Genomic DNA, 14624 nt, shown 5'->3' on the forward strand with positions numbered 1-14624 from the left:
AGGCCGAGCCCCTCCACCTCCGGGGTTGGGTCGGGCTCCGGCGGAGGTGGGCAGAAGGGTTTTCGGGATCGCCCCGGACTGCGCCGTACAATCTTCGGGAGACATGAAGTGCAGATTCCCGGACACTGGCTCCCCCAGCCCTGCGGACCAGAGCGTAAAGCCTGGGACCGGTCCTGACGCTTGTATTTTCTTTTTCGGGGGGAGAGGTTTTATCTTTCTGCTATAGGGTGCGTGCGTTCGCCAGAAAGACACAAAAAGTGAGAAATCACTCCTCAGGGGGATGAGCACGCCACAATCCCTTCTCCTCCATTCTCCTTTCGGGATCTTGGGCATGCACGCACGCACACGCGCCTGGTGTGAGTTTAAGCCACCAGGTCTGGGACTCGAACCGCGGTTGGCTACATGGGAATCCAGCAACATAGCCATTACGCTGTTGATTCCCAGATACTCGTATTTTCTTAAAAGATCCTCCAAGTGATTGTAATGTACTGCCAGATTTTTGAACCCTTGGGGTTCAGGACCAGTTTGAAGCATTAAAATAATAAAAAATACAGTAGCCTTCAGATTCTTGTGAAAGTACCGAGTACAACTGACGCCGGACAGTCTTGGGTTTAAGCAATGTGGGTTCCCGTTGACTCCTGGTTTTTATAAACAGCCTCTTTAACTGAGTTCTTGGTAAAACAGCTCTAGAGTTTCAGGTTACTAAAACTGAATATAGACCATCCTAGTATTAGAAATTGCACAAGGGCCGGCAGGTGGCGTGGTAGTTACAACGCTCAGGTCCCACGTGGCCAGCAGCTTCCAGTCCCTAACCTGGGCTTGAAAATCAGGCCAGTCACGGGCGTGTGCGTGCCCCAAATCTGAGGAGAATGAAGGGGAAGGGATTGCACCCCCCCGTCCAGTGATTTCTCTCTTTCTCTCTCTGGAGAGGGCATATGCCCTATAGCAGAGACCTTGCAACAACAACAACAAAAGTAGAAGAAAGAAATTGCAGGGACCAGCAGGTGGCATGGTGGTTAAGGTGCGGGACACACTCCCACTTGGTCCACCAAGGTTTGGAGTCCTGGACCTGGTGGCTTGCCTTCTCACTTTCCCTCTCTCTCTGGTCAAATTAAAAAAAAATAAAAGAATAAATAAAATTAAAAAGAAATTGCACAAACTAAAAGCAGAAGTGTTACAGTTATTTTGGGGTGGTAGACAGGTAGCAACTTTTATATTCATCCCGTATCCTAGTTTCTAGAATTCTAATGAACATATTTCTAAGTTTTCTTAAACACTTGAAATTATCATTTGATTTACCTTTTAGCCAACTGTATAACTAGCACATTTACTGCTTTCCAGAGTTTGATTTTTGTCCTTTCGTCTTTGTGAAACTTTAATTTTGTGTATTTTCGCTTTTCAGTGGTTTCCTCCTAATGGGTCAAGTTTTTTTTTAAATTTATCTTCTATTTTTAAAATGAGAAAGTTGAGTTTTTCTCTCTAGTTCTGTTCCAGTAGTAAATTAACTGGAATAGTTTTGAGGTTGATTAAAGGAAGGAAGGAATATTCAGATAAAAATTCTCTGTTATAACCAAAAGGAAAAAAAAAAAAAAAGAATTGGAAAGAAACTGACTAAAATGAGGACTATTTTAGTTACTAAGAGGATTTCTAAAAGAAATGGTTGAATTGACCATTGCTGCATTTAGAATTAAAGACATCTGGATTAACTCTTTGCCAAGAACTGGAACATGAAGCCCTCCCAAGCATTTTGTTTTCCACAGTTCATTTTGTTTTTCTTTCCTCCCCTCAGATATGAAGCAACAACAAATGAATTGATTAACGACGAGTTGGGAATAGCCTATCCAATCATTGACGGGATTCCTAACATGATACCACAGGCAGCCAGGACAACACATCAAAATAAGAAGCAAGAAGAAACAGAGCAGCACTAGCTCATAATTACACACACCGCAGCTCAATTTCCTGAAAATCAAGTACCTTTCAGTACAGGGTGGCGGGTAGTAAGTGGAGAAGGATGTTTCTGTCTCTCCCTACGCTGACTGTTCTTATTCCACTGGTCTCTTTAGCGGCCAAGCCACCGGTCCGTGATGCGAACAGGATCGACTACGTGGGAGGCCAGTGACATAGCCTAACTGCTGCTTCCTAGGGCATCTTTGACAGCTCAAGTAGAGGGGAATACTGGAGACCCATTTATTTTGCAGGAAAGACATTTTGCCATGCATCTGTCAGGTTTAAGACTGGGAGACTTAAGCTGCAGAAGCTTCTTTCTCTGCCCCTTTTTTTTGAATGGTCTGATATTTAACTGTTACATCAAAGAAACATTTCAATGAAGTGTCTTGTTGGAGATTAATACCCCTAATTGTTATATGATGACTATTATCATCTAAAAATTAGTCATTTGTTTAGCTTCCAAGTCTTTGATAAAGTCAGGTTAGGGGTGGCTGAAGTAATTCCCAAGGAGCTGTGTTGGAGGAATTGTAGAAAAATGAATCCTACCAAGCTTGATAGAAAACTATACAATGAAATGGAAATTAATGTACTTAACGATTCTAAGTTTATAAAACTTCATTTCTTTGGCATCAAATGCTTCTATTAATAATAAAATATTAACACATTTTAAAAATCAGTTTTCAATTTTGTGTGTCTTTGTTGATAGAGTGTGGTTCTAAGTGAAGGAAAGTACGAAAATAATGTAAATAAAAAATGTACGCTCTGTTTAGAGGTACTTAGTACTTAACATGGACTCGCTTCCCAGGAAAGTTTAGTTCTGTTCGTGGTGGGGGTGGGAAGACTTGCAAATAGCCGATTGTGCTCTGTTTGAACTTAGAGTTGTATTTTGAGCCACTTTTCATTTTATTCTCCTTCCTTAGTCAGGAGACCTACTTAGTATTACTGTGCTTGTGAGCATTTAACACCTTACTAGCTCTCAAGTTATTTACTTGTAGTTTACTTATTAATTCCTGAGCAAGAGAGCATCCCCATGGGGTCCTGATGCTGCATGCACCCCAGCCAGCGCCAGATCATGGGCCTGTACCTGCCACTGTACTCAGGGATGTCTCCAGCTGGAAACCTGGGACCTTCTGTGCGGCTCAGCCCAGTGTTTGGTTTATGTCTGTGCAAGGGAACTGACAGCATGATACCATAACTGTTTGAAAAGTAGGGAATAAATGTTTCAATTGACCTAAAGAAACAAGAACTGAATATAAACTTAATTGGTTCTTATTAGAATCTTAAAGTTTAACAGAAACGTTAGTGATTCTCCATCAAGAAAAGGTTAAAACGTAATTTTAGATGTTTTCTACTGCACATTAATTCAATGTATACTGTAGAATAAATCACATTTTAAAATGACTCGGTGGCAAGCCAGTTCTGTGACCTAGTGGTTAAGGCAGCTAGATTCCACATGATTGGACCCATGGTTCCACTAGAGACCCAGCCACTTAAGAAACATACTGGGCACACATGCAGCTATGCCCAAAGTCGTGGAAGGAGGGAGAGAGAAGGGATTGCAGCATAACTATTCCTCTTGAAGTGGGAAGGGGGTCTCCTGTGAGTGCATGTGCTGACAAAATCAGCAGTTACCCTGTAACCCAGAAGGCTATTATAGAGGATCCCTGTTCCTGAAGATGAGTCATTTTTAATTAACCCTAAATCTCACGTTTAACCAACTGGGGACTAGTCAGTGTAAATGAAACAATTTTACTGAAAAGTACTGTGTCCTGAGAGGGGGACTTCACTTTTGGTAGTTAAGCATTTTAACATTTTGGAGAAAGTGAACAAGCATGCGTCCGGGGGAGTTCGGTGTTTAACTCCATTCTTTTACTAGTACAATTTATAGAGCAATCACTTGTGTAATACAGACTACCCCAGTACACACAGTCTAATCTTACCCCTAAGGGCTAAGTCATGTTAGCGTCACTGATGAGGAACTGAAGCACAGAAAGTGACTGACCCAAGGTAAGACAGCTGATGGTTGGACTAAAATGCAAATCATCTATTTGGCTTCAGTCTGTTTTCTTACTGTGTAACCTGTATATTTATAGTAAGCAAATTCATTCTTTTTAAGAAAACCCATTAAGAATCGAAATGCTTAGGTTCTAAATGTTATTCAAGACTGGACTAGGTACTCTTTGTTTTATTCCAGTGTTTAACCTTGCACCGTAATTGTCTGTTTTGCCTCCTGTGTAGACAGTAAGCTCTTGTTCCTGTTATCAGATGCTTTGCACAGAGCACTCAGTAAGTACCTCCTATGTAAACAGCCTTATAACTTCAGCCAAGTTACTTAATATCTTTGGACCTCATTTTCAGGGCTCAAAATTCTGTTTCATAAGGTTGCAAGGATCAAATTAAATTTTATATATGAAAGTACTTTGTGAAGAACTAAAGGATAATGACTGCGGTCAGACTTGTTGCATAGCAAAGGGCTTGTAGAACTGGCAGATGGCAATGTGAGGTCTACGGCCTGTTCCCTGGTAAGCCACGCCTGACGTTAACATTGTAAAACCACACGTAAGGTCTGGGAATGGTCCAAGGGCACAGAGCAAATGGAACGTATAAGAAAACCTACTAAAACCTGGTAAGAACAAGGAATTGGCATTTGCTCCGTCAACTACTTCATTCCTCCCCTCTCCCACCCCAGAGTGGCGGCTACCCTGGAATGTCCTCCCCAGCCCCCAGTTCCTCCTCAGAGGTTATGGTGTCTCCTGGGAGGTGCAGGCCACCAGCACTGTAAAGGTACTGATGTAATTATACAAAGTCTAATGCACATTTCTCCTTTCTTAACTAATTTGCAGAGCAACTGTAGAACCATATGTACATAGCGGTACCTGGGGGCCTGTAACAGCGTATTTGTTGCTGACAGCAACAGGAAGTGGGTGTATGTGGAGTAAGAAACCGATACTAGATAGTAACTTGAATACACAGGAACACGTGAGGACAACCAGAAAAGGTAAGAAAGCTCATATAACTAATGCTGTACGTATTTACTACTCTCTTTTCTGTTTCCTTAAGACACATCAAATTAAATGGTCACTTTAACAAGTGTTGGGTTTACCTCACACAAATGTGATATGCGTAAGAATAATCACAGAAACAGAAAAAGGAATAGAGCTATATAAAAGTAATGTTCTTGTATCTTACTGGCACTCTAGGAACAGATGAGAGTTTTTTTTTTTTTTTTGAGAGATTTTCACTGTAGGGCGCGTGCGCTCACCAGACAGACAGAGAGAGACATAGAGACAGAAAGCAAGAAATCACCCCCCAGGGGGGATGGTCACGCCGCAGTCCCTTCTCCTCCATTATCTCGGGATCTTGGGCACGCACGCACACGCGCCCGGTGTGAGTTTTAAGCCACCGGGTCCGGGACACAAACCGCAGTCGACTACGTGGGAGTCCAGCAACATAGCCATTACGCTAACTGCTGGTTCCCCAGATGAGAGGTTTTAAAATATCCTGTAGCCCTCACATACTGCCGGTTAGAATGTAAAGTGCTACAACGTCTTTGGAAAACAGCAGGGTCCAGCCTTTTCATTCCTGGGTGCATTCTTGAGATAAGTGAAAATTCATGTCTACACAGTAACTTGCATGACTATTAACAGCAGCATTTTTTTTCCCCCTAGAGGTTTTTGCCTTAGGGTGTGTGCACTCGCAGGAGAGAGACAGAAACCGAGAGGGAAAGTGAGAAATCATCGCCCGGGGGTGATGGCCATGTCGCAGTCCCTTCTTTGTTCTACTGGGACCTTGGACACACAGGTACACATGCCCGGCATGATTTTTACCTCACCAGTTCCAAGACTCAAACCGCGGTTGGCCATGTGGGGGTCCAGCAACATAACCACTACGCCATCTGCTGGTCCCACAGCATCTTTTTAATTTTTAAGAATTATTTTAGTTTATTTATTTTAATTTGACCAGAGAGGGACAGAGAGAGAGAAAGAGAAGGAAAGTGAGAAAGCAAGCCGCCAGGTCTGTGACTCAAACCAGGGTTGGCCGTGTGGGAGTCCAGTGCCCTTAACCGCCACGCCACCTGCTGGCCCCACAGTGTCATCCTTAACGGCCAAAAAGTAGAAGCAACCCAAATATCCATGAAAATGAGGTAGGAATACAATGAACTATTTGGCAATAAAAAGGAATGAAGTATGTGTGGATATATGCAACAACATGGATGGACCTTGGAAACATTTTGCTAAGCAAAAAGAAGCTAGTTCCAAAAGAGCACATATTGTTTGTATTTTATATCAAACATCCAATATGGCACATCTATAGAAACAGACCCTGCATTAGTAGTTGCCTAGGCTACAAGAAAGGGGAGATTGTGGAGTTATGGCTGAAGGTACAAAATCAGGTGTCTCTTTGAGTATTCTAAAATGTATTATAATAGTTCCACAATTCTGTGAATATACTAGAAACACCATCAAGCTGTACACTTTATAAGGCTGAATTGAAGGCGGTGTGGATTTTATCTCAATAAAGCTACTATGGTGGGGGGCATGCCTAAATGCCCAGCCTGAGGCTCAGTGGTTCCAAGTCACTTTAGGGTTGGAGGTGTGGCCCAAAGTGGAATGCAGGCCTCACTTAAGCTTTCTAAATTTTGTCTATCACATGTGCTACTTTCAACGACCCTTTCAGATGCTACACTATTTCCTGGGGATTCTTTAACAAGTCCTTCTTCAGCAAATCATTGCAGCTTCCTATCTGAACTGATGGGCAGAGCAACTGTCAAAACTGTACTCTGCTGTATTTGGGGCCGATAACGGACAGCACATCAGCTATTGACAGCACCTAGGGAGCAGGTGTGAGCAAAGCTGTGTGTAGAGCGAGCAGAAGATACTAGGTTGTAACCTGAATTCACAGGAATATCCTCCCATCTCTACGGGCTTCCCATGACAGCTCGTGCCACACACCACGACACTGGCCCCACTCCCTCCCACCTCTGCACTGGAAGTCCTCCATGAGGAAGTCTGTCTTATCCTTCACTAACTGGAACTCTTCCCCACTTTCTTCCTCAGTAGTGGGCTGACTTCATGATGCCTGGGTACCCTTAGAGTCCTTTAAGAGATCATCTTCTGGGACCAGCAGGTGGCACAGTGATTAAGGGACTGGGCTCCCACATGGCCAACCTGGAGGTTAAAGTCCTGGACCTGGAGGCTTAAAAATCACATGGGGTGCATGTGAGTGCATGCTTAACATCCCAGGAGAAGGGACTGCAACAAGGTCATCACCCTGGGGAATGATTTCTCACTTTCATTCTCTCTCCAGCAAGCACACACACCCTATGACAAAATTCTTAAAAAAAAAAAAAAATAATAAATAAATAAAACAAAAACCATCTTCTTGCATGTCCTCAACTGCATCACTGACAGAGGTCATCTTCAACCACCTCATGAATAAGATCCTTCCCACCACTCTTAAGTGATAAATGAGAACTTCTTACTGAGGGAAGAGGATCAGTCATGACCTCCCTCTTTATTTTCTTCCATTCCTGCAAAGGGGCTTTCAAGGAGGTCCCTTGAACTTCAGGTTGCATCTGCAAGATGGAAATGATACCTATTCCAGACCAGGTGGGAGTTTCAAGGGAAGCAGAAGACCATGACCTTACCTGGCACTGCCCACAGCCATAGTTGATCCTCACGACTAAGCTTAGTGCTGGGGAGAAAGGCCCATCCACTTTTCCAAGTTGTGTCCCTTACTGAAACGGCCCACGTGGAGGTGTTTGCAGTGTCCTGCATGTGCCACTAGGTGGCACTTCTAACTCAGGGAACAATGGCAACGAAGAACTCAAAAAGTGGACTGCACTTGGTGAAATGCTGTGATTGGCAGCCATACCCCACGGACATCTACTAGACGTCTCCCGGAATGCCATGACAGCTGATGTGAACCCTAAAACGTAAGTGGGAATAACTTACTGAGGGAGAGAAAGAACTGAAAGAGGCAATGAAAGGCTGGAAACGGAATGGGAAGGGTTCCCGGCGGAAGTAAAAGGTGTGAAAACAGGAGACGTGAGCATTCAAGAAATGGAAATAGTAAACACGAAGGCCACGGCAAACACAGGGCCCTGGGGGCGATGCAGCTGAGGCTGTACGCGGGTCTGGGGACCCATCCGATGGTGCTAAGCAATCAGGGCTCCACATTTGTGCAGCTGGTAAGCACCATAGCTGGTCTTCCCAGAAAACACAAAACTGCAGGGTGGGAGGGGGACGGTGCAGGTGGGAAGCAGAGAAAGGGGAAATCTACAACAAAAGAGAATTTAGAATTTTATTTATTTATTTATTTATTTTGCTGTAGGGTATATGTGCTTGGCAGAGAGAGGTAAAGTAAGAAATCTGCTGTAATCCTTCCTCCTCCATCCTTCTCCCAGAATTTGGGGCATTCATGCACACACGTTTTTCAAGCTGCCAGGACTCGAACCGCTGAGTTGGCAACGTGGGATCCAGTGCTTTAGCCACCACGCCACCTGATAGCCCTACACTATCACTTTTAATTCTTTGTATTTGTATCAGTAAAGAATACCGTTAACAGACTTTATCATAAAAAAATGAACTCCCATCACAAAATGTACAGTTTTAGGTAGTATGTTAGGTAGCATGTGACCATCAAGGTTAAGAATTTTAGGAACAGGCCAGGAAGTGGCAGGGTGATTAAGGCACTAGATTCCTACATGGCTAACTGCAGTTCAAGTCCCAGACCCAGCAGCTTGAAAATCACAACAAATAACTAAAATGAATAGATGTTAAAAATAAATTTAGGGACAAGATTTCTGCTCTTGGCGTTTCCCTAATGATCAGAAAATAGAAGCTGAAGCTCTGTCATGCCTGTTACAGACAAGAATAAAGCAAGCAAAAAGGATCTCTTCAAAAAGCTTCCTCAAAAGTTTCTCCTAGTGATGTTCACATTCTCTATCTGTCCCTACCTTTAAGGAGGCTGGGAAATTTACGGTTAATTGTTGAAATGCCACTGCCACCACATAGGATCTATGTATGTCATAAATACAGTCTCAGGGGGCCAGCAGGTGGCATGGTGGTTAAGGTGCTGGAATTCCCACATGGTTGGCCATGGTTTGAGTCCTGGACCTGGCAGCTTGCTTTCTCACTCTCCCTCTCTCTCTATCTTTCTCTGGCAAAACTCATGTGAAAAAAAAAAAGGAGATTAAAAGTAAGCTGCGTCAAACATGAGCTTTTAAAAAAAAAAAAAAAAAATCAGGACCAGCAGAGGGTGTAAGGGTTGTCACTAGACTTTTATGTAGTCCCTGGATCCGGAGGCTTGAAACTCATGCCAGGTGCATGTGTGTGTGCCCAAAACCCTGAGAGGAAACGAGGAGAGACTGCAGCGTGGCCATCCGCACTGGGGGTGATTTCTCGCTTTCTGTCTGTCTCTGGTGAGCACACACACACCCTATAGCAAAAATCTCTCTTTAAAAAAAATCTAAGCTAAAGAATATCCTTGTAGGACAAAAGATACAAATGTAAGATACAAATGTAGGTCATAAATACAGTCTCAGGGGGCCAGCAGGTGGCATGGTGGTGAAGGTGCTGGAATTCTCACATGGCTGGCCATGGTTTGAGTCCTGGACCTGGCAGCTTGCTTTCTCACTCTCCCTCTCTCTCTTTCTCTGGCAAAACTCATGTGAAAAATAATATTAATAATAATAATAAATAAATAATTCTTAAAAAATAAAAAAAAAAAGAAAGAGAAATACAATCTCAGGGCAACAGGTGGCCTAGAGGTTAAGGCCCTGGACTCCACAGGGACAATGGTTTGCGCCCCAGGCCTGGTGGCTTGAAAATCATGCCGGGCGTATATGCATGCATGCCCCAAATCCCAAGAGAATGGAGAAAGGACTGCAGCATGGCCATCCTCCCTGGGGAGAGGCAGGGTAACTGCTCACCTTTCCTCTCCCTGTTTCTTGTCTCTCCCCAGTGTGCACACGCACCCTATGGCAAGAACCTAAAAAAAGAGAGAAATAAAGCCTTTTCTGTATCATTACTGATACATCTTACATGCAGTAATTCTAAAAGAGTAGGCAAACACACTGAACAGTGAAGAAGACGTTTTATGTTCATTTTTGAATTACTGAATTTGCTCCTAAAAGTACTTCCAAACAGAGGCCGAGAACGTGACGGGGCTCAGCCAAACCCTCTGTTGTTGTTGATGGCAGCCTGAAGTGCTTCTTCCACCCTTTCCATCGTGGAGTACTTGGGAAGGTAGAGGATACTAAAACATGTCTGTGCTCTTATGGGATCTCTCTCATTCAAGTGTGCAGGACAGCAAAATGTTATTTTCATGTCCTTTACATCTTTTATTTGTATTCTGTCAGTTCCTGTAAGAAATACTAAAAAAGAAGAATAAAATTGGGTTATCTGTTTCACACTGAAACCAAAGTCATTTTAGAGAAAGAAAATCTATAGATTCAAAACACTCTGAGAGCCCACATGCAGTCCTGCACTGGGGACCATGCGAGGACTGACACACAGTCACCACCCTCCAACAGCTTAACATCTGGCTGGGAGTATCCGTCTTGTGCAGAAGAGGACACACAGCAAGAAAATGTCTAAGATGGCAGGTGCACGTGTGCACGCATGCCCCAAATCCTGCCGGGACAGCGGGATGGAGGAAAAAGGACTGCAGTAAACTAAGCCCCCACTGGGGGGGTTCTCTTTCTCATGAGCACACACTCCCCCAGCAATAAAAAAGATTTTTTAAAAAGAAGGAAAAAAAATAAAAAATGTTTATGGTATAAGATAGTAAGGAAAGATACCATGGAGTTAAGCACCTCCAAGCAGAGGAAGCGAGTCAGACTGGCATGGCAGGAAAGGACCAAGAGTTAAGAATTAACGCCACATCTTCAAGGAGAGGAAGGTTTCAGAGGCTGCAGGAGGTGGGTGACATTGGAGGCAGAGGAAGAAGCCCGAGGAAGCCTGGAGTGGGAAGGTACGCAGTGAGCCCTGGCATGCACAGACGACGGGACCGTTTGGCACGAGGGTTCCTGCTACGAGTGAAGACTGGAAAGGTAGGATGGGCTTCTGTGTACATCCTAATACCGGGTCATCGGAGAAGTCATGACCATTTCTTGCATAGAAAAACAGAAAACGCACATCATGACTTTTCGGACAACCCAGTGTCTTCTAACACGCAGGTTAGAAAAACAAGGCAAATGTGTATGTAAGAAAGTGGAGCAGGCTGGCCCCATGGTACAGAGGTCAGGTGCTGCACAGAAAAGGCCAGATCCCACAAGTTCCCAGGGGCTCGAGTCCTGGCCCCGGCAACCTGAAAAACACGCTGGGTGCAAGTCTGCTAAGAATCCTGATGGGATGGAGAGCCAAGGGGGGAGGGGAGAACCAAGGTAGACCAGCCTCGCTGGGGGGCATGGGTGCTCTTTCATATGTGCCCTCTGGCATCGAAGAAAAAAAATAGAAAATGAGAGAAAAAATCATTAAGCCAGTCTCGGGAAAACCACCAGGTAAGTATTTAATAGAGATCGAAATGTGGAAAGAGGTAAAACAGACCTGAAGACACAGGTACAACAGCACGTACAGTAACAGCAGACCTGCTAGGTCATAGAAGTCATGATGTCAAATAGGCGTTGACTTTTCTGACGACCCAACAGTAATAAGAATCTAGCAACGGTGAAAATTAGTCAAATAAAATACCTTGACTAATCCCACAAGGCCTGGATAACTGAATTACGACAGGGAACACAGAAGTGTGTATTTAGCGTGGATGAAGAAAGGAAGAAAAAGAAAAAAGCAATACGCAGGGATGAAACCACACAGGAAAAGGTCTCCGATGACCATGTGGCTATTTTTGGAATTTTTTTTCCAAGTGCCAGAAGGCAAGAATGCCGGTAAGGAGGAGAACAAGACCATGAGAGAGAGCAAGCACTCTGCTAGAGGCCTGGTCATGCTGCCAGCCCCTGTCCACCTCTCCAGCCCCCTGAGATTTGGGGCACGCACGCACCAAGCCTGGAGAGTGTTTCAAGATGCTGGGGCCAGGATGTGAACTGCGGTTGGCGGGGCGGGGTCTGGCTGCATATGCACAGAGCTTTACTGCTGCCCTGTTGCTTTTTTTTTTTTGGAAGAGATTTTTGCTATAGGGCACGTGCGCTCACCAGACAGACAGAGACAGACAGAGAGACAGAAAGTGAGAAATCACCTCCCAGGGGGGATGGCCATGCCGCAATCCCTTCTCCTCCATTCTCCTCTTGGGATCTTGGGCACGCACGCACACATGCTCGGCATGAGTTTTTAAGCCACCGGGTCCAGGACGCGAACCGCGGTTGACTACAAAGGGAGTCCAGCGACATAGCCATTATGCTAACTGCTGGTCCCCCCTATTGCTTTCTGATACAGGGGTACAGAGGACCTTTAGCTGGACTAGGAGAGGCTCTGAGACCGTGTATGATCTGCTGCGAGTGGCACCTGTCACAAACAAGATTTTTATCTTCCTGAAAAGACGCTGGTTTTGGTGGAGCAGTGGTACACACTACTCGATGGTTGCTGGGTCCACATGGAAGACTGTGACTTTGGTTCCTACTTGCTTTTTTTTAAAAGAATTGTTTATTTTAATTTTTGACCAGAGAGAGAGGGGAGAGGGGTAGTGAGAAAGCAAGCTGCCAGATCTGGTACTCTACATGGTCGGCCATGTCGGAGTCCAGTACTTCAACCACCATGCCACCTGCCAATCCCCCTCATTGGCTCTTATGTGCCAGGCATGAATCCTCATGATGCTGGTTGGTTGGGAGCGTGGTGTGAGACCCTGTTCAGGGAACTTCTCTATTGCTCTCTGTCATGAAACACACACACACAACACTTGTAAAAAAATAAAGGGCATATGACTAGAGACCTAGGGCCAGTTAGCAGCATGGTGGTTAAGGCAGCTGGATCCCACATAACCTAATACCTGATGTGAGGCCTGGTCCTAGCAGCTTGAAAAACACGAGGTGCATGTATACAGGTGACAAGAATACTGAGAGGAGAATGGAGAAGGGATTGTGGGATGGTCATTCCTTCTGGAGAGTGGTTTCTCACTTTTCTTCTCTCTCTGTCTCTTTCTGGTGAGTGCACATGCCCTATAGCAGATTTTAAAAAAGATTATACATCAATTACTTGACGTAATACTTACCAAGGAACTTTTTCTTTTCCTCCAGAGTCAATTTGTGTAAAGCTTCCCAAAACATCACTATGGTGGGATGGGAACTATTGTATCCTTGTTCATAGCATGCATTCTAGAAGAACACAACTGACACACAGTCACCACCCTCCAACAGCTTAACATCTGGCTGGGAGTATCCGTCTTGTGCAGAAGAGGACACACAGCAAGAAAATGTCTAAGATGGCAGGTGCACGTGTGCACGCATGCCCCAAATCCTGCCGGGACAGCGGGATGGAGGAAAAAGGACTGCAGTAAACTAAGCCCCCACTGGGGGGGTTCTCTTTCTCATGAGCACACACTCCCCCAGCAATAAAAAAGATTTTTTAAAAAGAAGGAAAAAAAATAAAAAATGTTTATGGTATAAGATAGTAAGGAAAGATACCATGGAGTTAAGCACCTCCAAGCAGAGGAAGCGAGTCAGACTGGCATGGCAGGAAAGGACCAAGAGTTAAGAATTAACGCCACATCTTCAAGGAGAGGAAGGTTTCAGAGGCTGCAGGAGGTGGGTGACATTGGAGGCAGAGGAAGAAGCCCGAGGAAGCCTGGAGTGGGAAGGTACGCAGTGAGCCCTGGCATGCACAGACGACGGGACCGTTTGGCACGAGGGTTCCTGCTACGAGTGAAGACTGGAAAGGTAGGATGGGCTTCTGTGTACATCCTAATACCGGGTCATCGGAGAAGTCATGACCATTTCTTGCATAGAAAAACAGAAAACGCACATCATGACTTTTCGGACAACCCAGTGTCTTCTAACACGCAGGTTAGAAAAACAAGGCAAATGTGTATGTAAGAAAGTGGAGCAGGCTGGCCCCATGGTACAGAGGTCAGGTGCTGCACAGAAAAGGCCAGATCCCACAAGTTCCCAGGGGCTCGAGTCCTGGCCCCGGCAACCTGAAAAACACGCTGGGTGCAAGTCTGCTAAGAATCCTGATGGGATGGAGAGCCAAGGGGGGAGGGGAGAACCAAGGTAGACCAGCCTCGCTGGGGGGCATGGGTGCTCTTTCATATGTGCCCTCTGGCATCGAAGAAAAAAAATAGAAAATGAGAGAAAAAATCATTAAGCCAGTCTCGGGAAAACCACCAGGTAAGTATTTAATAGAGATCGAAATGTGGAAAGAGGTAAAACAGACCTGAAGACACAGGTACAACAGCACGTACAGTAACAGCAGACCTGCTAGGTCATAGAAGTCATGATGTCAAATAGGCGTTGACTTTTCTGACGACCCAACAGTAATAAGAATCTAGCAACGGTGAAAATTAGTCAAATAAAATACCTTGACTAATCCCACAAGGCCTGGATAACTGAATTACGACAGGGAACACAGAAGTGTGTATTTAGCGTGGATGAAGAAAGGAAGAAAAAGAAAAAAGCAATACGCAGGGATGAAACCACACAGGAAAAGGTCTCCGATGACCATGTGGCTATTTTTGGAATTTTTTTTCCAAGTGCCAGAAGGCAAGAATGCCGGTAAGGAGGA

At 44.7% G+C, this 14624-nt stretch overlaps 1 protein-coding gene across 1 annotated transcript in view; it reads right to left on the reverse strand.

The window, feature by feature from the left end:
* Positions 1-10030: 10030 nt before the first annotated feature.
* Positions 10031-14624, reverse strand: part of HERC5 (HECT and RLD domain containing E3 ubiquitin protein ligase 5) — a gene marked incomplete at its 5' end in the record, with an annotated part of 40928 nt that continues 36334 nt past the window's right edge. Inside the window, 1 exon segment of the mRNA XM_006143289.3 lies at positions 10031-10327. Coding sequence (XP_006143351.2) covers positions 10122-10327 — 206 coding nt within the window.

This window comes from Tupaia chinensis, unplaced genomic scaffold (assembly GCF_000334495.1).
Source record: "Tupaia chinensis unplaced genomic scaffold, TupChi_1.0 Scaffold000094_1, whole genome shotgun sequence".
Lineage (NCBI taxonomy): Eukaryota > Metazoa > Chordata > Mammalia > Scandentia > Tupaiidae > Tupaia > Tupaia belangeri.